At 41.4% G+C, this 24,914-nt stretch overlaps 1 protein-coding gene across 8 annotated transcripts in view; it reads right to left on the bottom strand.

Annotated features, from left to right (window-relative positions):
- Positions 1 to 24,706, bottom strand: part of cpeb3 (cytoplasmic polyadenylation element binding protein 3) — a 39,178-nt gene extending 14,472 nt beyond the window's left edge. The window contains exons 1-6 of one of the 8 annotated variants that reach the window (XM_085428800.1): positions 24,557 to 24,706; positions 21,960 to 22,861; positions 15,060 to 15,213; positions 6,259 to 6,315; positions 3,011 to 3,034; positions 1,470 to 1,637 (exon numbers count right to left, since the gene is read on the bottom strand). In XM_085428800.1, coding sequence (XP_085284926.1) covers positions 1,470 to 1,637; positions 3,011 to 3,034; positions 6,259 to 6,315; positions 15,060 to 15,213; positions 21,960 to 22,861; positions 24,557 to 24,695 — 1,444 coding nt within the window. In that variant the 5' untranslated portion in view covers positions 24,696 to 24,706. The other 7 variants (XM_085428804.1, XM_085428806.1, XM_085428807.1 and 4 more) reach the window with 7 other exon arrangements.
- Positions 24,707 to 24,914: the final 208 nt, after the last annotated feature.

Genomic DNA, 24,914 nt, shown 5'->3' with positions numbered 1-24,914 from the left:
TGTAAAATGTATGTAAAGGAGTGTATGCAGAGCTGCTTTCTATTTTTTGCGCTATTCCTTCTGCAGTAGTCGCTACTGCATTAAACGGGAACAGAAGCCGAGCACATCCAGTGTGCACTGGAAACTCATGCATTTTTCATTCTGGTTAGGGCAAAGTATTGTGCAACAACTCAGTAGCACATATGCTTGTTCACTATATGGACACAGACGAAAGAAAAAAAAAAAGACACAAAATGGATACATATAAGTAAATATCCCAAATTAATGACAGGTTGTTGTTAGGTCATAGATGTTAAAACATAGAAATCACCATCATTAAAAGAGAAACTTGGGACTAAGAGACTAAAAAAATGAAATCAAAATCAAAAGTAGATTAGCTCAAATATGATAAGGATTGCAGTGTCCCCCACCTCTTCCCTATAGAGCCAATCTGTAGCCGAACTGCAAAACATAACTAGTCGTTTTGTTGCAGTGATGCATGTGCACAACCGAGGCTGATGGTGACAAGGGTATCTAGGTTTTATTATGGTAAACATAAAGGTAAGTGCACCTGCTGTTTTTCTTGGTAAAAGCCCAAAGCCTTTAACCAAGATGGCTGCCAAGTGGTGAGACTCATGCTAAACCTGTTAAATGCTAGAGGCTAAACTAGCTTCACTAATGTTTAGCATTTGATCATGAAACAATATTTTCACTTCGACTTTGATAAATTGGTAAGATTCCTTTTCTTTTTTTTTTCCTTTTTTCTAAAAAAAAAAAAAAAAAGTGATTTATTGGGTCTAAATATACGGCAAATTTAATTCTGCATTTTTACTGAACAGGGGCTAAAATTCATACACTTAGCAGGTACTTTCTACGGGTCCATAAAATAATACATTGCGGGAAATGCATTCATTCATTTTCTCACAGGGAGCTTGATAGAAAGAGTGTGTGTACAATAAATATGATGATATGACTGGAAGCTAGTTAGCTTAGCTTAGCACAAAGACTAAAAACAAATGACAAATGTTAGCCTTGCTGAATTCATTGTCTTTCTAGTCTCTTTGCTAAACTAGTTTTACAAACTGCTGGCATTCGCTTAATATTTTCTGAGCACTTTATATGTTTTTATAAAAAACCAAAACAATAAGAGCATTTCTCGGTATGTGCTATGATTAGGGAATGGTTAAGTGTGACAGTGTCAAATTGTAGAAATTGTAAAAGTTTTAATAGTAGAAGTTCAAACTGGCGGTGTGTAAATTATAATCCTCAACAAGGAGTGTCAAATTGCCCTCAAGTACGACTCGCATATGCCAGTTTAACTTTCAGTGGCAAACAGCCAAAAACACAGTCTGCAGTTTGTGAAACTTGGAAGTTTTAATATATCACAGAGTGGTGCTGACACACAAAGAAAAAAAAGAAAAAAAAAAGAACCTGTCATTAAAGGATTGTGTTTCTCCAAATGTATAAATGAAAAATAATTCTTCCTCTACCTTCGTCTATGTCAGGAGGGAGGCCTCCAACAAAGACCTTCCTGGAGTAGCGCTCCATCCTCTCTCCGTTCTGACCACGGGTTGGCGAGTTCAGGCCTGGAGTTAAGGAGGGGTCACCATGGCCGTCGTCAAGAAAGCCATCTTCATAGGGAAAAAGACAGGAACGACCTGGGAGAAGAGGAAGAGAAGAAGGACACCAGGAAGACGGACGGGGGAAAACACAGGAAGATGGAAACGTAAGAGAGAGTGTTAAATACGAAAAAACAGAGGGAGGATGTGAGAGATGTGGTTTGTAGTAGCAGCAGCAATTTTAATATTGGAGATTACCACCATAATTCTGACTATAAGCTCTGTCTGCCGGGCAGTTTTCTTCCACCTCTTATTACGTCCACTCTGACTCTTATGTGATAAAGACGTTATATAAACATGCAGATTTATATCTGAACTATCAGAAATTCTGCAAAAGTCTCAGATTCTGCTGTAGTGTTACCTAAAAGGCTAATTGTAGCTTTTTGGAGAATTTAGGCAGACATATATGGACAACCATGCTAATGGTCTTCAACATCACCATATGGTTATAATGTCTGTGTGTCCACATACTTTTGGAAACAGTTTCCAAATCATGTTGTCACAATGTTATGCTAATCATTATTACAATCAGGTTTGCTAGCGTTCAGACACCACACTGCACGGCTGATAATGAGAATAGGTGGAGCTGGAACTGGTGCATTACTTTAGAGTATTGTTTTAAATTGTGGCATTCAGGAGAACCGTTCGCAGCGCATTATCAGACCTTTATTTGCGTCCATGTCTGTACTTAGGGAACAATTACAAAGCAATTTTATTCAGGCATGATTCACTGCATGTCACTGGCTTCACCATGCTAATGCTATAACCTATAATCCCCAAGCCCTGTGCTGCAGTGACCTTACAAATGTCACACAGTAGCTTTCCTTTTTACTCTAGAAGAAAGACAGAATTGGTTAAAATGCACATCAAATCAGAAATGAACCCTGCTGAAAGCACCCATCTTTGCCATCACGATGATTGGGTTACTTCTGAGTCAGCGTACTCTGTAAGGAAACCCTTAAAATCGATTTTGGAAGCACTTCAGCCAAACATGCTGGAAGATTGTTTGATTTGAATGATACCAAAGCAAAAACTGCTGATACTTTTCTTTTAAGATTTGAATGCATTTGCATACAACACCAATAATTTCACTACAGATCATATCGTAAATATTAAAGATGGAAATCTGACTCAGAATAGAGAGAGAAAAGAAAATTGTCGGATAGATTTTTTTTTTCCTCTCACCATCAAGCAAAATAAGAGTCATACAGAGAGATTTGATGGACCCCTGCACCCCTTCCTAATTAAATGCACAACATGGAAAACACTGTGTTGAAATTAATATGATTTCATTCCATCACAGCACAGGTGAAAAGCAGATAGTGACACCACACTAAGACCCCCCTCAGCCTCGGAGAAAGAACACGGCCGACATGGCAAGCAGAACCCCCAGAGAAAATGCCACACGTTACCTCTTCTTCGGCCATAGCTCCGGGCTGCTTGTCAGCACAGTGGGGGAAGGGGAGAAACACAAGGAGAGACAGAGGGTTGGGGCAGGAACAAGGATAGGAAAGAGATATAGAGACATGGGTATTGTAAAAGAAGAAGGAAAAAAAAACTAGGAACATCTCTAAGGCAACAGTGAAACCACAGATGGCCACACCTAAGCTTCAGCAATGGGACGGGAGTGATTATTACAGCCTGGCACCAGCCTTCAGTAAACCTGCTGCACCTGCCTTTGCAACAGACAGATACTGCACGGCAGGCAGGGAAGGCGATAGGTGAGGTTTGGCTACGGAAATGACCGAGATACCCGACAGCATAATGCAACGCCCCAGAGCTGGCGATTGTAATCTTGGCTTAATAAACCCGCAGTGGCGCGAGTCCGTCCTAATCTTCTGTGAATATTCACAAATGAGGCCATAAAGTGGAGTGCATGCAGAACAGCAGGTAAAGCAGGTTAGTCATTATCATGGCCTTGGTAAAATATTAAAAGGTGTTCTTAGGTCTGGGCTTGCAGACCAGGTCCAAGTGGAAACTTCCCACAGGATAAGAAGAGTGTACGGACGAGGTCGGCAGCGTTGGGGTTCTGAAAAGGATGGCATGCAGACGGGGGCAGTGGAAAGCAGGCTGTGATGTCACAGCTCAATTGATCCAAATATACAGAGGCCAAAGTACAGCACTGTGATCAGCTAGATCCCCAGCTAGACACGTGCGCCAGCTTTTAAACTGACCTCAGTTATTGTTTTTTTACATTTTACTGCTCATTTTACTGCCATGAAATGATAAGCTGTAAAAATATAGATAATGGAGGATATTAACAGAATTTGCTCACGTTTAGCCTTTAACAAACTGAATTAAGAATAAATTCATTATTAGAGTCAGAAGGGAGGGGTATTCAGGATATGTTCACTCACTAATGTCAATCACAAATGGTCAGCCTGTGAGTGTTTTCAGTCTTTGATTTGACAGCCACCCGTCGTTCGTCACATAGAGTTTTAAAACACCAAGACTGTAACAAAATTGGCATCTTCTGTCCTACTTCTAACCATTTTAAAATTCTTTACTGATCAGAGGTCATGTGATAATGTCTCCATCAACCAAACCTATTAAATGTGGAACTAACTAACTTTTAATGAAACAGTCGTTGTCTTTACGTGTGGTCTGTGGTTGAGTTTGTAGACATTTGTAGCATTTTCTATTATATGTTGTCAGACATTTGAAAATGTGAAAAAATTTTGGCATTGGTACAAATGCCACTTAACAGTGTTGCTTCTAAGTCTACAACCTGCTGTGTTTGATTTTCATTCACCATACAAGTCTGTAGTTTACATACTGGCCATACTGAAGATAAAGATGCTGAGACACAGTGACAATAAAGCTACCGAGTAGATCTAAGGGAGGAGAGCCACTGACTTATAATACTGTATCTGAGGCCAAAAATTAACTTTCATGCTTCATAAGTTTTGAATGCAAGAAAAAAATATCATTTCAGGACTTAATCTCTGAAAAGTTCCCACAAACAATTTAGCTTTCAATCTCGCTGTGATCCAAACTGAAGCCACAAAGCACAAAGTAGGCAAAATGCGGTGCAAATGCCAACAAACAGCAGGACACCCTCCTGCCCCTCTAAACTCATCAGTCACAAAGCAGACCTCAAAAACCAATATGGGCCTTTGCATTGTGAGAGCCCCATTATGCGACTTGCCCCTCTGGCTCCTCTCAGGGAGTATATATTGTCTCTGAGCCTCTTCTTCCTCGCTATGTTTTCATTAAGAAAAGATCTGGCTCACCAATCCAAAAAACCTGGGCAGTGTCTCTACAGCTTTGCCCTCTCACCGTCTGGCCTTGGCAGAAACAAAGTCACCTAGCAACCAGGGCAAAATGAAAAAAACGTTGTGCTGGGAAACCGTCAGATGCCTCTCTGAGAGAGAATACAGCCAAGGAGGGAGAGGAGGAAGGAGAAGAGTGAGGGGTTAAGAATACGTACAAACTTCAAAATGTGTGGTATCTGAGAGAGAGAGAGCAAATGCTTGACAGGAAACTCTTTGTTTCCTCTGGGCATGATGAGTTTGATGCGTCCTTCTCTACTCTGCTTCAAAAGCCTCAGAGACACTTCTGCTAAGCTGTCAAGTGAACAACACCAATAAATCCGGAAGGAGGACCTACAGTCATCACTTTCCCATCTTTTGTTTTTCACTTCAAGTTCCAACGCCATCTGCAGAAAGCAGAACCCTTGCAGGTTTTTACAGCCTGAAGCCTCAAAGCTAATGGGATGAAATGAAGGAGAAACACAGAGTGAAACTCTCAAAGTTGAAACCAAAGCTTCCCCTGTCTACACCGATCACAGGCTGCGGAGTCAGCTGACAGACGAGGAAGCTATGGACAGATCTGTGCTCGCCTGAGCGTTATCCCATGACACAACAGTTTAACATCAAACCGAGGCATGTTCTCCGAGAATAGAGATGATGAAAAGAAGAAAATGGGGAAGGAGCATCGGCGTTGTCAAGATGCGACAGTAAAAACTGCTTAGCTGAGAAATTTCCTTCTGCCTTTGCCCATTTCTGCACCCTGTAGGCTGACTGAAAATATCCAGAGAGGAAACCAAGGCTTCTCGGATTTGTTCTGATTACCAGTCATGAGAGAGATCCTGTATTTTTATTTTTTTTACTGAGGTTTGTACCCAAAAATGGAAAAAAAAAATAGATACTAATGATAATGATAAAGAAATATATCTTTAATAATCCAGGAAATCTCATCCCAGATCCCATCAAACAAAGACCATTTAGAAGGAAAGACCTCGGCTGAAAAATTCTGTGGCATTCAAGTAGCTGCATATGAGATAAAGAGTTGATTTTCCTCACTGTCTCATCTCCCGTCACTGTTGGGTCATCTGCCATCTGTTGGGACACTGAATCTAGCCTTTCGGGGTATTTTTGGATGTGTTTTGAGTGGTTAGTAAATAGCACTTCCTACAGTGTTAAAAGGTTTGTCTTAGGTTTATGGTGTCAGGGAATCCAGGGCTTCGTAGAGGGTGGGCAGGTGTACCCAGCTCATACTGTCAGTGGCCCCTGTGGCGAGGTCATATGTTTAACATGGAGGTATCAAACAGCGTGCCTCCCACTGTTGGTTATTTTTGAACACAGAGGACAAAAAAAAGCAATGGTGACATTTATCTTGAGCAATAATGATCAGCCCCTACAATGAAAATGTGACTTACTGTTCAATGACATTATGTGGTCCGCCCCAGGATGATGAAAGTTGAGGCCCATACGTCCTGCCAAAGAAAAAAAAAAAAAAAAAAGCACGCTTTTTACAAAGAAGGGAAAACGTGGAATTTTCTGATAAAAAGTCAGCCTGTCGACAGACATTCATTTTGATCTTCCACTGTACTGTGTGCAATGGGAAAATGCCAGCCAGGATGAGCATGACACAAACAGCAGACACATTTACACAACTTGGTAGAATGGCATAAAAGACAAACACAGACAACAGATGCGGGAAAACGAGGTTGAGACACACATCCTTTTGTTGTCACATATCTCATATGCACACATGCTCGAGCAAACAAAACCAGCTACAAGGCTAAGAATTCATCAAAGCTGCTATGGTTACAGTGTGCGCATGTTACAAGAACCATCTATCTTTGCTTTCTTGGAAGTAAGGTGTCTAAATGAAAGACTTCCTGGTTATCGTCCTTCTTGTACAAAAAACAAACGACAAAATGCACTACCTAAAGAACCTACCCATTTTAAATAATAAAATGTTACCTTACAGCCAATGTCATTCACAGTGACAGCCACAGAAACTCAAAAATATCAGCTCTATATTTTAGCAACAACTAAAGAAAAAGGGAAAAATAAAGCAACATATTCACAAACTTACATTTCACACATTAATATTAAGAAAATACCCTTTTGGTCCTTTATTGTTCACCTATGCAAAGTGTTATTTCAGTCACTTCAGCGACAATTTGCAAAGTGCTGGGGTTGGAGGGAACAACTATGTCCCTATAGGTTAAGTGAACTTTGACTTGCTTACACCATAGCCAGTCTCTTAAACGCTTCAAAATGTGCCCACAAAAGACAGATACTGGGGACAGCGAGGGGGGACTTTTCCTGGCTCGTGAAGAAGAGTGGAAGATGCAGATAGACCTGGTTGAAAACCAGAGAGGCAGGCTGGAGGGAAGGATAAGGGGGAGGCCACCCTGTAGCTTCACAGATGTGCATTTCCAAACTCCTCAAACCCAGTCAGAATCCAGCAGACATTAGGAGCTTGGAGACAAACAAAGCCAGTGCATTCACATTCAAGTGTCAGTAACCAATGATCATGAAGAGGTAAACACTAAAAAAAACTAGTATGTGTCCCTACAGTGGGGGGTGTTTTTGTTTTCCAACTCTTGACAAAGTTCATCCACTACGTTCTCTATCTCCCTACCCACAGTCAAGTCAGGCTGTCATCAAAGTTCAACAGCCCCAAGGGATAGCTGCACAGAATCATGTATCGGTAAACGTGTGGGTGGTCTATTTGTTAGTTCTTCGACCAAATTACAGGGTTTAAACCCAAATGTCTCGCTGACTAAAGTGTGCTTGAGAGGATCCAGTTCTACTTTCTAGCAGGCCGTGCACTTTAACCTAGTAATACTGCCAAGAAGATCAAAAAATACACACTAGATACTGGAGACTAGAGCGTGCGCACACACACACACAGAATACAGAAACAATAAAATGTTGCTGATTGGAGGGCAAATGTTGCAACAGGTCCTGAGGGCTCTTGCCTTTCTGCCGAGATTAGTCATTTTGGGTGACATGGGGGTACAGTTACCCTTCTGAAGCCTTAAAATAACTCTGGGCAGGTGCCATCTGTTTCCCCTAGGAGAAGAGTGGCAGGGCCAGAGGGGCCCCTGAGTTGCTGCTGCTGCCACTGCTGTTCTGGTGACATTTCCTCACAGAGAGCTATTCTCGATCCGTCTCTCCCAGCCGCTCGGGAGAGATCCACTACATTAGGCACGGCTCCAAAAGCACCTCCAATTCCCTCGCCTGACCTGATCCGCAAAATGGAAAATTACCTCACATCGACCACTTAGGTAGAAATGGATAAAGAGTGGGCTGTGGATAGATCATCAAAAAGCAAGTTGGCATCAATTTAGTATATGGCATCTCTGTCTAAGCAGAGCCATCGTGTTTAAAGTCGGTGAGAAACCTAGAAAATTTTGGTTAACAGTAAAGTAACAGCTATCATTGCTGAAACTACAAGAATCCTGTTCTGCAAGTTTTCACTAGAGTCCACGTGGCTCATCACCACATGTCTCACATGTCAACTGCTTTGCTAATGTTTTGCTTGTTCGTCTACCTTATAGCACATTTTTAACTGTGTGTAAGCGATATGTTTTTCCCCCAGTTGCCAAGACATTTACTTAGCAGGAGGGTGCCCCAAATCTACACTTCTTGCTGACTAATGCCAAAAAAATACAATTACCAGTACTAAAAAGGGAGTAAAACACTTTGGGGGAAAAGGGGAAAAAAATGCATTGACTTAACAGATGACTCAAAAGACGAGAGGAGTGGATGTTTTTCTTAGAAAACCTAGTCAGAGTTATTTTGTGTCTCTGTCAGAATAACCTACTTCTTCCCCTTCACACCAGCTCAAGCTGACACTAACAATCCACAAGATGATTGCAACAGGGTCAAAGTTCCTTTAACTATCACGCCATAATGTTCAAAAAGAAAATGGTGAGAACGTGTTTCTAGTGGTTAAACCCAGTGAGTCAAAACTGCTCCCCACAAAACCATGATATACCTTTCCAGCAATAACAGAGGATTTCCAGAATCCAGTTAACTATGATGCTCTACTTGTCTGAGGAATTAAAGCTTTCAACACCATTTCATAGTTTGTGAGATCTGGGCAAACCATGATTTTAATAAACTAAACAAGCCCAGGCTTGTTTTGTTGCCTAGGCAGGATTAGCTCAGTCATGCTTGCTGGAGTCATGAATTTTCCACCACAACAAAACATAACACTGACAGTGCAATTTATTGGAAGCAAGGTGTGATCTAACCTTTAACACAACCAATAAATACATCATCTTATCTCTATAGAGTCACCACTGTCTGTTTAAAGTACAGGGTTGTGCCTTTTAAGTTGAAATCATCTGGTGTGTTACGAAGGGTTGAAAGTTTAAGGGGTCAGAACAAACAGTTGCCCAACAAAGCAAAGTCCTTTAACCTTGGGTTAATTTGGTTCAACCCCTACCTCCGAACCCAAACCAAAGGAAGATTCTCATACATGACGGTTTCATACCAGTGTGATATTAAGTAAGAACAAACTTTTATCTTTCCTGGGGTCCTTCAAAGTAAATTTTCCCCTTATATAGGAAACAAAGTCCAACATTTAGGCTCAACCTTTAGAGGCTTTCAAGAAAAGTAGGAGAAAGGGTGGGTGGGTCTCCTGCTTTTCTTCAGTTAAGTGAAGAAGTGCACAATTAGATTGTTAGTCATCTCATTTGTATTATGTTTCCACTTTGTGTTTTCCATTACACAGCCCACAAAGTCAAACAGCACTAGTGTTTGCTATCCCTCGATTACTTTCTCCACTTGACTAAGTCTTAAGTCAAGATTTCAACGAAATGGTGCCAAAATAATGAAGGACCAGCATTAGGGTTCAACATTGATTCAGTGAAGTTAAAGTTGACACAGCGATGTTGACTGAACATCGTTCCAGTGATTGTTTACTATCCGGTTTATAATCAATCAACCATCATAACATAGACAGTACTAAAACACAAAACTGTCTATAAAACCTCAGTGGCAAACTGCTCGCAGTCTAAACTAGTTTTTTCTTTAGGACAAATGCTCAAGAAAACATTTCAAATGTGCAAATTAGCTGATCATTTAAATAGTCTAAGAACATCCAAACATACTGTAGCAACACGTAACCCCACCTCCCACTCTATGCAAAATCACAATTACCTGATAATATAGCTGGTAGTTTTTACGTTTCCAAAGCCCAGACTCATCAGGGGTGAAAATGGTGACACAGACTGGACCTTACTAACGTAGCCCAGGATCACCCTCCTCTCCCTATAACTAATGTAAGCGACTAACTACAGGGGTAGTGATTGATCTCCTGTCTCTTCTATTCCAAGCCACACTACACATGTATAATAAGGGGGATCTGTTCAGGATATGGCAACAAAGAGTGCCGAAATGGACCCAGAACGTACATTGTATCGGCTATTCAATAGAGTTCAAACAAAACAAGAACACAAACACAAAAACTGACTAATCTTATCATTTTATCGGTATGCATGAACAACCTTATGGTCTATGCTCTTTACAGCTATTGCAACTGCAAGACTGGGCTTAGACACGATGCTTTAAATGCCTACAACAATGCAAAAGCAATTTTTTTAAATTAATTGTGGTATCGATAGCATTAGCCTTCCGAGGATGAAGAAAACCAAACTATTAGGGGCATCAGAGTTAACCTTAAGCAGTGAAATCACATTCACCCAGGACCTTATAGTTATTGGCAAAAATCGTAGCTGTAATGTAGCATAATCCCAGAGCTAGCTTATCTTAAACTCTGTGGAAATAATGCTAAACCAACAATGTGATACTTTTACCCCCACCCACCCCACAGTCACTGTCTGTGTTTGCTTGTAATGCATGCCCCCATAGGGATCTTTCCTTTGAACGCAGTTTAGTCTAACTTCAAGCACCTAAAGATACATCTAAGTTATGTTCGCTACCATTTATTAAATCAAAAAAACTCAACAAACCTCAGAAACTGACCTTTCAGAGATGGCCCTCTTCAGTTTTTTGTACCAGGGCAGAGGTCAGGGGCTTTTTTGAGGGTTGTTTTTGAGAAATCAGAAAGCACGGTTTTATGTTTTCATAAATATAAGTATTTTTTTTAAACTCTTCAAAACTATAGAAACACCACAAATTTGGGATTCTGAACAGTTCTCCCCCGTCATAAGGTGATAGATTTGTAACCATAATGCTAAACTAGAGCAAACTACAGCAGCTGTTTCGATAGCAGAGCCTATCTTCTAATTGAAGTCTCAGAGGTGAATAAAGCCAGCACATTTAGCAAATGCTGAACCAACCCTTTAAATACACAACTGAAATAGTACCTCGTTATGAAAATAAACTACTTCCAGTCTTCTAAAGGCTGCTCTCACACACTGAAACTGATGCAAATTGTAACTGATGCAAGATCGTGTGATTCAGACCAGCTGAGGCAATGTGTGTGCGTGTGCATTAGGAGAGACACATTGTGGGTGGGGTGGGATCTACACAGCGCTTCCACGAGGGTTATAAGGACTTTCGAGCATCTCAACTCATTAGTGACAACATCTAGAAGTGTGTGTCTGTGTGTGTTTTTAAGGAGTGGCTGCAGTCACACCATCACACCTCTTGAGCTGTCTGATCCATAGACAGGAATAAGTGACAGCTCAACAGAAGAGTATATGAGGTGAGAGTGCTTTGCATGGAATGCCAGAGCTGATTTACATGTCAGCAAGAATTTGAAAGTGTGTTTCCTTCGTGTGTGCATGCACGTGTGTGTGCATGTGTGCATCAAATGCTACCACTGGCAGCAGAGGTAGTGGTTGTTGTCAGAGTGGTGGTGTTTTTCCAGCACATGTGTGTGTGTTTGTGTGAGTCTTTAGTCCTCCACACATGAGCTCAGCTGACCTGTGTGTGTGTGTGTCTGCAAAAAGGGTTCGTTTGTTCAGATGTCCCTGTGGCCCTGCTCCCCTCAACCAGGAGTAAAGAGCTTTTAGAAAGTTTAAAACATTGACTGTAATGGAGCGTGTCTTTGAAGCAGAAACTTCTCAAAACAAGAGCTCAGAAGAAACAAAATGAGGTGGTCCCACCCCTGTCTTTAAAGGGTGTGTGGATGAGGTCACCTCACTGATTCACACATCACAATACTGAGTACTTTTTCTTCTTAAGAAAGAGAAGGCGGCGCAGGGACTCATAAAACACTCAAGGAAAAACAGCTATTCCAGGCACAATGAGAACTATGTGAGAAATGTCTTTGATGGGATTGATGTGGGCGGTACCCACTCGGTTGGGAATGCAAAACTGAGCCTACTGGGTTAATTTGTTTTGACTGGTGGCTTTCAGCTGGTGAAGAGTCTCCCTAAAGTAAGATGTTGGAGTCGCTACAGCAGTAACTTGCCTGTGAAACAACAATAAGTGTACATTCAGTTAAGATTTACTGATCAGATATGTGGATTCTTAAGTAATGACAATGTTGTCGTGGATATTTTTTTCTAGTTTTTCAGAGATACTCTCGTTCTGAGTGTCAGAAAGTTTGATCAGGTTCGACAGGTCAGGCCTCAGTGCCTCTGGAACAAAACCTCCTGTTCCTATTGCCATTCATGCTAGCCTGGCACTACCCAAATGTGAAAGATGATCTTAATCCACAGACTAATAAAACTTAAAAAAAAAAAAAAAAAAGCAACTGCACCGTTTACAGCGCACAAACACACAAACTTTCACAAATTTAGAAAGTTACATATAAAAATGACATTTTCTTCATCCACTCAGAAATGATCAACCAATCAGATTTGAACAGTCAGGGTTAGGATCTTCTACCTACATGGCTAATTTTCTAGGTAGCCTTAATCAAGGCATAAGCTGCTTTTAATTTCTAGTAATGTCTAGTTGGGGTATTTTCTCAACGTTATTCTTGATCACATATTGCACTCAGCAGAAAACAAACAAGTTTGCCATTTAAAATATTCAGTATGGTTTCAGCCATGGAAGGCAGCCCACATTTTGCCCACTTGCCAATAAGGATCTAGTCTACTACATGTTTAAATGTTGCTGCCCTTAATAGTCAGTGACAGAAGAGTAGTCTGTTAAATGTATTTCCCCATTTCCTCCTTAACAGGTAGGCCAATCTGAATGAAACATTGCACAAACATTGTGTAGGTTAGCTTTGTCAGAATAAATTGGAATAAAACCAAGCAACTGTGTAAACATATTTTGTGCTGACACGAAATAAACCAAGGCTATTGCTGCTAACACTGGTAAGATTAGCCAAACTCTGCAAGCTAACCAAACAGAAAGTATTACATGCAGATTTTAACATGTGAGCCAGGAAGTTAACAACTAGCTAATGTCTGACATGAGTACATCTTTGTTGGCTGGTGTCCAGAAAAGATATGCAAAACCTTAAAGTTGTAGCAAAATTTAGAAAATTTCGTTACAACTTCATTGTTAACTAAAAATGATATTTCTGGGCTAGATACATTTTCTTGCAACCAACCAGTCAAAACCAAACAAAAAACAGAACAAAAACAGAAAATCAGCTAACATGAGGTTTTTAAACAGAGGAAAAACAAAACTGCAATCTGTCAACTTGTCACGCTAACCTGAACATGACCCCATATTTGGAGCACGTACGAAGTGATGCTTTCAAAATTTATGAGCCAAAGTTACATTTTTGCAACATTTCTTCAATTACTGGAATTTTGCTCGTCAACCCATTTGGGAAATCCTGCCTCTTACCCTGTTCCCTCTGGACCTTACACTTCTGCTTGCAACAAATGCTGCACATGACCACAGACGCAGAATTTCTTAATGAATTACTTTTGAAAATGTCACAACTGAAAGATTTACACAACTAAATGGCCCTGAATTATCAACACATTATATTGCAAAAAGGTTTCTTTACATAATGTGGTTGTATTAGTGTTACTTCAATACTAATTCAGCATTGTCAGGAAGATTTCAATCTAGGATTACACGGGTCAGATAATTGGAGTTAAAATACCTTCTGAGCCAGAAAAAAAAAAAAAAAAAGCACCAGCAACAGATTATTCAGCAGACAGGGCCGGGGCACAGGGCCCTTTTCAAACAGTGAGAAGGTACGCTAGCAGGGTGGAGCTGCTCTGTGGTTGGCACCGCAGTTTACTACAGCCCCGTGCTGTCTACATGACAAAGTGAGGGGTAAACAAGCCAGGAGAGAATCAGGAACACACACACACCCATTTTCATGATCCACCCGCCCTACTTTGCTCATATCTCCTACGTGTCCGTTGTGCTTTCACAAACAATCCCAAGAGAAGCCCTGCAGGACATTACGACACCTTTCCAGTAAAGTTAAGCCGGGGATGTGATGAGCGCGCAACAATGCTCGCTCAGCACAAGATTAGGAAAACAGACTTTATGCATGGGAAAATGACATTCTCCGCTCATTATGTACCCCTCCCACCAACCTTTCCATTGTTAAGATAGGAGGACAGAGAGGGTATAAAAAAACCTACACCCAACCTGACAGGGCCCCATCTGGGAAACAGGAGTTTTTACAATTGACACGTGACTGGTGCTACAAAAATATTGACTCAGAAGACCTGACCTACACCACACGGCCCAAGAATTCTACGAAGAGGAATTTTTAACCTTGATTTCACAATCTGACAACACTTTTGAGAAATGCAATTGTATTTTTAAAAAAATACATGTTAGTCTAAATTCATCTTTGTGTTGTGTTTCAAATCATCTGATATGCTATGTCTCTATTTCATCTATGACACATGTAAGTCCAAAATTACAGGCAAATAAAACATTAACCACAAATACACTCAATTGCGCAACACGTTTACCAAACAAAATACGAGTCTTGTGACATTATCTCTTTATCCATTGATTGTTATCACCATATACAGGAGGCAACAAAGACAAAAAGAGGAAGTAAAAGAAAACAACAAAACATTTGTACAAAGGACCACTAGGTTCACCTCTGGTTTAGAGTGCACACACAGACACAGACACACAAAACATATGTGAGGTTTTGCAGGTAAGGTTCATAATGATTCAGATTCACTTTAATTTTAAACAGAGTGTAATGATTCATACTGGATTGGTTAAGAGATCGGCAAATAGAGCAAATGAAAAACAGATGTATCCAGAGATGACATATGCCCAAGCGCAAAAATTAAAATTAAAAAAAAAAATTAAGCAACCTAAAAACTGCAAGCATGGACGTATGAATATTCCTAACCTGCAAAATGATTCCTCCATATAATATCAGCGATAGTCATTGGTGGGCCACCGGCAGGGTGTGGTTTACCTTTGTCATGGTCAGTCCTTATCATATCCATTAAGGAATTCTCCAAAGAGTGCAAGCTAAAAGCATCAAAGGGCCGATTCCGGTCCTGCAACACAGCAAAACAGGAAGAGCGTTCGCATTAGAGTCATCACAGTAGATCGCACGCAAAACAAAGATGGGAAAGTATCCTGTAATGCTACAATGGGAGCAGAACCGGTACTGTACTACCTGTTTAACACACATTTGAAAATGATAAGACAGTAAAATTATAAACCTGAAAAAAAAAGGACAAATCAAAAAACTATGATTTGAGGTGACAATTTTTAAAAATGTACTGAAGATTTAGATCTTGCAGATAGTTATTTAGAATAAAACTTGAAATAAAATTAAAAAAAAAATATATATATATATATATATATATATATATATATATATATATATATATATATATATATATATATATATATATATATATATATATATATATACATACATACATACACACACACACACACACACACACACTCTGAAGAGGGACGATAGGTTTCTATTTCTGCCTCGTCATCATTGTGGGAACAGCCCTGCATTCCAGTCGTGATCTGCTTTACCTTCTTCAAAACGTGGCAAACTTTAACTGGCATGTTTAGCTGTTGAATTTCTGGTTAGGTACCCTGCTCAAGGGCACATCGCTAGCAACGACTTGCATCTGTCGGCAACTCCCTTTTTTGTGTGTTAAAAAGAAAGAACATTCTTGCTTTCCCCATTCAAATGCAGCGTGTCTTCTGAGTCACAGGACTAATGGAAATAAGGGATCCAGACTTGAACTTAAGTAGGTGAAGTAGGCCCTGGAGATGCCAGTAAACAGGTGATACTAAGCAATGATCTATGAGTCAGTTGCCGGGCTATCCTGAAAGCATTTTAGTATTTCACATTTACTGTTTTCAGCCTATGGTTTCCAGTGTAGAAAAATAAAATGTCACTATTGTGTTGTTGAGATGTTCCTTCATTTTAATAGTCTATTGCTTGTTTGCACAAGGTGACACATGCACATCTTCTAGTCTTTTTCACTTTCACAACCAATTAGGAAATCAGTCAACGCTTGACTCAGCTCTTGATTCAACAAACAGGATCATCCGTGAACAGATTCAGACCTGGTGCTGGGATAAGATCCAACTTTCAACCTTTCACTTTCATACTAGAGTGACACTTTTTTGGATACCATATACTGAAGAACTGTGAAGTTGTTTCTCTGTTTATGAAGCTAATGAAGCCAATAAATCTAAATAATAAATCAAGCATACAAGGATTTAAAACAGTCTAAAACTGAACCCCAGATTATTATGTAAAGGTTATAAAAGCTGTCCCTTCTCGTCAAGTCAATCAGACAGGAACTCAGCTTCACTTGAGAAAACTGGTTTTGAAACCTCCCTCAATAGTTAAAGTTAGATGCTGCAGCTGTCATGAGGTACTGAGAACTTTTGTTTGTGTGTCCTTTGGTATGCATTTCTGCCTGACTGTTCACGAAACCTCTCAAACTTTCAGATCTTGTAAGGCAGGTCGTTCTACTACATCCCAAACAGTCGGATTAGTACTATATCAGACACCTCAAGGTTAAACAGCTCCCTGCTGATGAAGTGCATGTATTCCTGTTAGGTGTGAATGAATTCATGAGAACAACATGTGTGCCAAAGGTAAGGCCTGAAAGCGCCCAACCGGAGCTAGAGTGGCGCGGCCTTGGCAGCTGTGTCCTGTGTCCGCCGCCTGAGCTGGGCCTACATTGTTTGCAAACCACAGCTATTGTTGCCCATTCGGCTGAGCATTCAAAAGTGTTATTCCCCTCACTCTGGACCTGACAGCGCCACACAGATAAAAATCTGCCCACTTGGTACAAACCGTAAACACTTAAAACGCTGAGCTTTTAGTTTCCTCTCCCACCCCTCCTTTCTGACACATATGGATGGACGCGGTGATGGGTAGCAGGTCGGAGAACTCGCAACAGTGAGATATTATGCACTATAAATCGCAGACAGAGCTAATTCTTGAACTCTTTATGCGAGTTCCCAGAGCGTGGAATGCAGGGTCGACTTCATCTAGCTTGACTATGCTGCAGCTCATCTTTCCTTGTGATCCACACATAAGACATAAGAGCATTTATCGGGGAGATCAAGATAAGAAAAAAGCCAAACATGAGTATCTGTTTGTAATAAATGAAGGGTGCTCATAAGGTAGAGGGCTGGCAGATTTATCATTAATATATTTTTTATAAGTTATGCATTATTGTGACCTTCACAACGTCTTCTCTATAGCGCAAGAAAGCGATCGATGAGAAAAGTCCCAAAGGTAACAAGAGAGCATAATCGTTATGATTAAATTACAGGCTCCTGTTTCTCTTGAACAGCATTATAATGAGCCTTCCTAATACTGAATTAAGAATGATTAAATTCAATATGTGCTTTCCACTGAGCAACATATTTTACATAGGCACAATAAATTCATGAACTAAATGTCTGCAGCACATGCAGCAGAGTAGCATCACATTTATGCAAGTGGATCTGCTGAGTCATGATGTCATCATGATAAGCAGCTTTCTAGTTTATGCAATACACTACTGGAAAGTTAAACAATGACTCAAATATTTCCCCTTTTCAGCAAAACTTTACTGTGTATATATACTTGGTACACTGTAAGTATACTGTATACAAGTATACACACACACGCGCTATAATAGACAAAACTAAAGTGAAGTGTACACATTACACCTGTAGGAGCTGCTTGGCTGTGGAAACCAATACCATGAAGCTCCCAGTGCAGTTTTTGTGCTGATGTTATTGACAGGGGTGGTTTGGAGCTCTGCAGTTATTGAGTCAGCAGAGCGTTGGTGACTTTAATGCACTGTGCGCCGCAGCACTCGGTGACCCCACTCTGTAACTTTACGTGGTCAGACACTTCGTGGCTGAGCTGCTGTGGTTCCTAAATGCTTCCACTTTACAATAACACCACTTACAGACGATCACAGAATGTCAAGCAGGGAAGAAATATCAAGAACTGACTTGTTGCAGTCATGGCATCCTGTTACACCATGCTGCTCAAAATTCGATGAGTCTTTTAGGATGAGCCATTCTTTCACAAGTCTGTCTGGCATATGAAAAGGGAACACTTGTTTTTACATGCCATGTGTGCGCACAGCTATACCCCATCATAAATTAATCTGTTGTGCGGTTTGTTCTACAATTCTTTTGATTTGATTGTTGAATTTAAGACAGAATAAAATAAAATCAAGCAAATACCGATCTATCAAAATGTTTGATTACTCAAAAGAATGAAGTTTTGAGAAGATACTTTGATTTCCCCCAGAAATTTAGACCCTAGTCCTTTTGGTCGAAGCACAAAGTTGCTTTAAAGGTTCTTAATCTCGGAGGAAAGTTCCTAGGGTGGAGGACTTGGAGTTGTCAGTTAACAAACGGCATGAACCTTTTATCTGGCTCAAGCTGCCATGGGGAAAAAAAAAAAAAAAAAAAAAAAAAAAGGAAAACTCCATGCCAGCTATACCTTTTTAGATGCATTTGAATACAAGAGTCCACCTGTCCGTCTGTCTACTAACACCCTTCTGAATCTGTATGTGATTACAATCACAGAAGGCCAGGGTATCGCCCTGGAAGATCATGTGAATGTGTGTGTCAGGGTTCACACTGACATATTAAAGTGAATTCCACACATTCTTCTGCCTTCCGAGCAGCAGCCAGTGTCAGGCGCACATGTGACTGAACCTTCAGCCTGCGCTACATCGGGAGCATGTGAGTAATACCGAGGGAGAGCTAAACTATGACAGCAAGCACACCTGTCACCAGCTGTCCGCGTGGTTACCACAGGGTGTGTACCCTGCCTGCTGCTCATGCAGCAATTTCCCTGAGTTTCACTTTGGTAAACAGGCCAGTCGACATGTGGCATTCTGACCTTGCATCCTGGTGATAACTCCTCTCCAATTATGACGTTATTGCCAAACAGCTAAGTGTGAACAAAACACACGAAAGAGCAATGAGCCTGTCTGACTAAGAAATTCTTAAAATAGCTTAAAAACAACATTACTGGTGCAATAAAAGTCACTGCCACAGGAGCTGTGAGTTGTAAACATTTTTTGTTTTGTTTCCTGAAGAGAAACCTTGATCATAATGACCAGATATCACAATACATAATATAACAAAAAACGAACTAGAATCAGCTGACTGTATATAAGTCACTACCCTAATTATTCATCTGGCACCACATGAAAGCACAAGGCTGCTGTACTTCATCTCTGCGGTCTGCCTGAGTTTCACTTCAGTAAACAGACCACTCCATACAGCGTGACATGTGGCCCCCTGACCTTGTCTCCTGGTGATAAGTCCAGCTGTAATCCAGCCAAGTCAAGAAAGCTCAGGCAGAGGCTCTCGGTCAAGGGAACCGAGTAAAAAAGCCTAAAGAGTCGGACTGACAAACACAATCACTATCTCCTGAAAGGCCTATACATTTCAAGCCGGCTGGAATTTCACCCCGTGTCGAGTCACATTTCATCTGTCCTCTCTGTTCATCTGCATGTACCACTCAGGTCACATGCATCTGCGGCTACTTATCTGAAATAAGCGGTCATAATGTGCAAATACTCATGACTCACGACTTTGTGTCTTTGAGCTTATTGCCAAGTTGCAACTTGAGTAAAATTTCAAATCTTTTGTAACCCTATAACAGAGACCAAATAAATGTTTGCTGCTCATAATTAGGCATGTCATTTATTTGATCACAGGCCGGACTGTAGTACCGGTAGTTTCCGGCGTTTATCTGTCTTTTCCCGTGTTTAATATCCTTGCCTGGATTTAAAAACTAGGGTGTAATGAATTAATGTTTCACGACTCCTTAGCGTGCACCATCTGCATCATTACCAGACACACAATTTATACAAGTGTGCAAACTCCGGCATAGTTGTCACACTGTATTAATTGCTCTGGTATTTACATACAGGAGTTTGCAGGTTTTATAATACATGGTTAACATTACTGAAACTGTCTCCTATCCAAACCATGATCGTATGTTAAACCTACCCAGGTAGGTGTTTTTTGTTTATTTTAAACAGCTTCAGTACAAATTGGTTACGTGATTGAGGATGTATAGACTTCCTGTTAAGCTAACTCTTGTGTACGGTCTGTGAGAATCTCCAAATATCCCACATTTTATGAAAGATGTGAGTCGTAGAAGTGTAATATAGAAATTGGATGACTGGGAAATATGTACAGTGAGTCCAGTTACAGTTATATTGATGCAGCTTAAGCCAAAACAATGTAATATATATACACAAATTGAGCTTGGGTCCTTCAAGCTTGGGTCCTCTACCAGAGGCCTGGGAGCTGTAGGGTCCTTACAGACAATATCTGATCACATTTTAAGTTGGTTTACTTGGAAAAGAACAAACAAGGCAGACACGTGATTACCCATTTGAGAAGGTAATGCAGTATTTGGCAATGTCTCGTCTTCCAACAGACAAGTTAATGAAGGACGGCTCAAAGAGACCCTGCTCTCTAGTTTTCACACATACAATCTTAAGTATGGGCCAAGCGACGGGAAATAACACTGCTAACATGCCAGTGCGGAACATTTCACTTTAAAGCCAGATATACAGTCTTTATGTGGATGTTTATGCCCCTGATACCTTTACCCGTTTATCTGTTACCGTTACTGTGGCTGATGCTGGTGGTATTAATCTACAGCCTCAAGTAGTAGTGGTACGTTGTATTTGGACTTTTTAAAATAACAATTACTGACAGTTTTCTGTCTTAACATAAGAACTAATTCATTTGTTTAACCCGCCCCGCCCGTGCGGATTTTTTGACCCTGAATAACACTCTTGCTATCTTCCGGGTTGGACCTGTGAGTCATTTTCATACCGCCTACTTTTCCATCACAGGCCAATCAAATCCTTGTATGTTACTTTCAAGTACTGTGAAAAATGTTTGCAATAATGACGAAAGCTTACATGATAACGAAGACGGTACTGATACATATTTTCTCAAACATAATGCAGCCTTCAGTTGCCAGCATTAGTTACGACATATTATTTACTGACTTAAACACAACATGTCACTTATTCAGTGATCAAGCGGACACGACCCCGCCGCACTGAAAGTCTATAGCGCTGCCGTAAATATGAGAATATAGAGGATAACGAGGAGCACTTGAATGCATCGTGGGTCCTTTAAACCCCACTGAGCGTGAGCTGGCGCAGGAAAATTAACTATTAAGTCCAATGAATCGTGTCTATTTCTAGCACTGATTTGGCATGTTTCTTTTCGACTGCATAAACAATCCGTGATTAATACTTAAAGGTCACTGTTGTATTTGACTGTGAATTGACCTAAACAAACACAATCTCCCGGCACATACAAGCCACATAACGCTGACAGCTACCGGCAAAACCCGACTTTCAAGTAAACCGCATTAAGTCGCTGCTTAGAAACTGTCCGCATTTAACGTAAACATTGAAATTGATATGGGAGTCAGTTTTTTTTAAACCAACAACAACAAAACCCACAGACATTTGACCACGTTTATGATGCATGTGGGGAAGTAATTTGAATAACTAAAAAACATTCACCGTACGCTGATAAATAGACCTGTAAGGACTTCGTGGTGCTGCTGAGCTCAGGGTGATCTAACTTTTCTGTAGTTCTATCTCAGGCACTGGTGGCTTATTTACATAGACATATATTTATATATATAAATAGACCCTCACATGGCACTTATAGTGCCAGGGAGAGCAATCAGACTGAAACATAAAGCCTGGGCCTATACTGGGCCTTCTCTTACACCAGGGGAAGTGTTTACCTGGAAAGGCAGTATGCTGTTGCTGTTGTCAGTCCTGAATGCGCCGTCCTCCACCCAGGGTTTGGGGCCGAGTGGACCGGGTCGTGGGAATTTTGGGGGTGCTATAACATTGCTGCTATAGGGCTTTTTCATTGGGGAGATTGGGTTCAGGGGTGACGGCACTCCGACACCAACTCCAACCCCGACCCCTACCCCGACACCCACCGCTCTGCGTGGGTCCCTGCCTGGCTGCAGCCCGCTCCAGGGGTTCGAGGCTGTGCTCCACGCCGCGTTTTGGTGATTATTCCAAGCGGACGACGAAGGAGAAGACGACGACGAGGTCCCCTTGCTGTTATTCATGATGGTCTGATAAGCGTTTCTCTGTGGGAACGGCCCTTGGTTGGGGCTGACGGGGGATCTCCTCTGCTGGGGCTGCTGCTGCTGGGCTTGCTGCTGATGCTGTTGCGACTGGGGAGCCAGACCGATCTGCGGAGAGAAATTACCCCCGAATACCGGGTTGACGTGGTGGGGGAAGTTCTGGAAAAGCATCGTCCCGTTCACCGAGGGTATTCCCTGGAAAAAGCTATCGTCCACGGCATTTGTGGTTCCAGTGGACCAAGTGCTCCCAAACGATGACGGAGGGGAGGAAAGGGGGCCGCCGGTCTCCTGCGGCTGGTGGTGGAAGCTCAAGCCGGGTAGGATCGGCGACTCCATCGGCGCTTTGTCCTTGCTGCCGCTGCTCAGCGCTGAAGCCGCTTGGTTGTTCCCGGTCGACGGACTCTCCGACTCGGATGAAGAAGAAGCGGGCTCCGATGACGGGGTCGGTGTGGAGGGAGGAGGGTCTGCTTGTGTCGGATCTTGCTGATGGTGAGGCTGGGCTGTGTTTTTGTCCATCAGTAAATCATCCTGCATGGTTTGCTGAGCTGCAACAGGGGGAAAAGGATACGAGGAGTTGTTATTATTATTATTATTGTTGTAACTCAGGAGCTCATGCACCGGGCTTGCCGGGCTTCTGTAGAATCTGATGAACTGGGACAACTCCGAGAAGGATATGATGTTAGAGGGACCAGCCAGCTGCAAAGCGAATGCGTGATCACCCATTTAGACGAAAAGGAGAAGAAGGAGAAGAAGACGAGGACGAGGAAAAAGCCCCACTTCCCAAGACCAGAATGATTCAGAAATCCCGCAAATTATACACGGAGCATAGTATGGCAGCAGATATTCACCAGATTTCGCCACGTCTCGTTTTTCTCTTCCACACAGGAACTCCGGAGCTGCAACGTGAAACTGATTCAGTGTGTGTGCCTGTGTGCGTGTTTTTGCCCAAGGACCTCCCCTATATTCATTTACATACGTCAGTAAATACAGCTGTCCTTCAGCAAGGTTAAAGCCACTTCTACCTTGACCTACACACACACACACGACCACAGAGGGTTTTTGTTTTTAATTTATTTTTTAAATAATATCCAAAAAGACGCACACGGTCTTTTTTACGCATCAGAAATTAGGTGACGCACCTGAACCAATTGAATCGGTTGTCATAAAAAATAAAATGTCCCTAGAATAAAAAACAAAGTGGATATACAATAATTTAATAAAGACGACGAAGTTTACTGAGCAAATTCGATCATAAAGAAATAATAGCTTCTGCTTTAGACTCCTAGAAGGGATTTAATAGAGCGCAAAGAGAGACTCTGCCCGAGGTCCGCATTGACACAGCCACGGGTTGGCATTTACATAGTACAATATGTACCTTGCATTTGCAGTCAATAACTTTTAAACTAGGGCTGGAATTTAACTGAAAGTCTACTCTGTCTAAAGTAAGAGGCTTTACCTTTCATGCAAAATCATCCCCTCTTTGCATTTGGAGACAACGCCTTGGAAAAGCCCAATTAACATACACGACCTGCACTATTATCCCGTCAGCAAATTTACATTTAGAATTACATTAAGTGCCAAACACGCCTGGTAATCTCAACAATGAGCAGGCAGGGCAAGCAGAAATGTCAAACACAGCAAGATACTCTGATCAGGGAAACGAAATTAAGCAGCTGAGTATATATTCTGCCAGCTGGAGCAAAAGGCACAACTATGAGATATGACACTTTGGTGTCAAATCATTGTCAGACTCATCTGGTCTGTTGATCGGAAACTGTCTCCAGAGAGCTAACATACAACCTACACACAGGCCTTTCAATAGTAGTCTCTAGACTGACATAACAGATCATTTCAGTGCTATAATGACAGCAACACAAGTAAGAATTTCATATTTAATCGCAACAGCATTCGTTACACATACACTCTCACCCACCCCACCAGTTAATCCGTGTTTTCTCCTCCAGGATCTCCCGATTCCAAGGTCATCAAAGAAGCACAATCAGTAGGCTGTACAGTGGCTCACCTCACCGGCTCTTTACCACACACACAAGGCAAAACCTGACCCTTCAGCTGCCTGTTTATCGCGCTGATCGAGGCACCCGATATACATTTCATCAAGCTGTCTTGTCTTGAAATCCCTCTGTATAATCCACATGCTCCCCCTCCCTCCACAAAAACGACAAAACAGCATGCACACACAGCCTGGTTTTCTCTTTGCCTAACATGAAGTTTGAATTTACCTTTATCGTTCACCTTTTGGGGACTCTGTAAATAAAGATATTTCTTGTTTGCCTCGTCTAGGTTTAGATATGACAAACGAGCTACCCTTGTGCCGAGGTAGTCAGCAGTTGCTTGAACAGCTGATTGACTGCGGCGCATGGACGCTGGCGAGTAGCCTGCTGGGAGTTGTAGTTTCAAACGATAAAGTGGCCGGTAAGCAAAGGCGTCTGTCTTTCTGTCTGTCAGTTCCATTGAATTTAGTGTAACTTATACTGTATACTTTTTTTAAACAGGCACATTATAGGAAAACAAACGAGCACAAAGGATAGAAAAACATTATATTTTAAAAATATGTTCTCACATTCACAGATTGTCTTC

Source organism: Rhamphochromis longiceps, linkage group LG13 (assembly GCF_057381845.1).
Source record: "Rhamphochromis longiceps isolate RC_006_pf linkage group LG13, R_longiceps_female_GT1.1, whole genome shotgun sequence".
Classification (NCBI taxonomy): domain Eukaryota; kingdom Metazoa; phylum Chordata; class Actinopteri; order Cichliformes; family Cichlidae; genus Rhamphochromis; species Rhamphochromis longiceps.
Note: the sequence above shows the minus strand (reverse complement) of the source record. Positions and strands in the feature narration are given on the sequence as shown.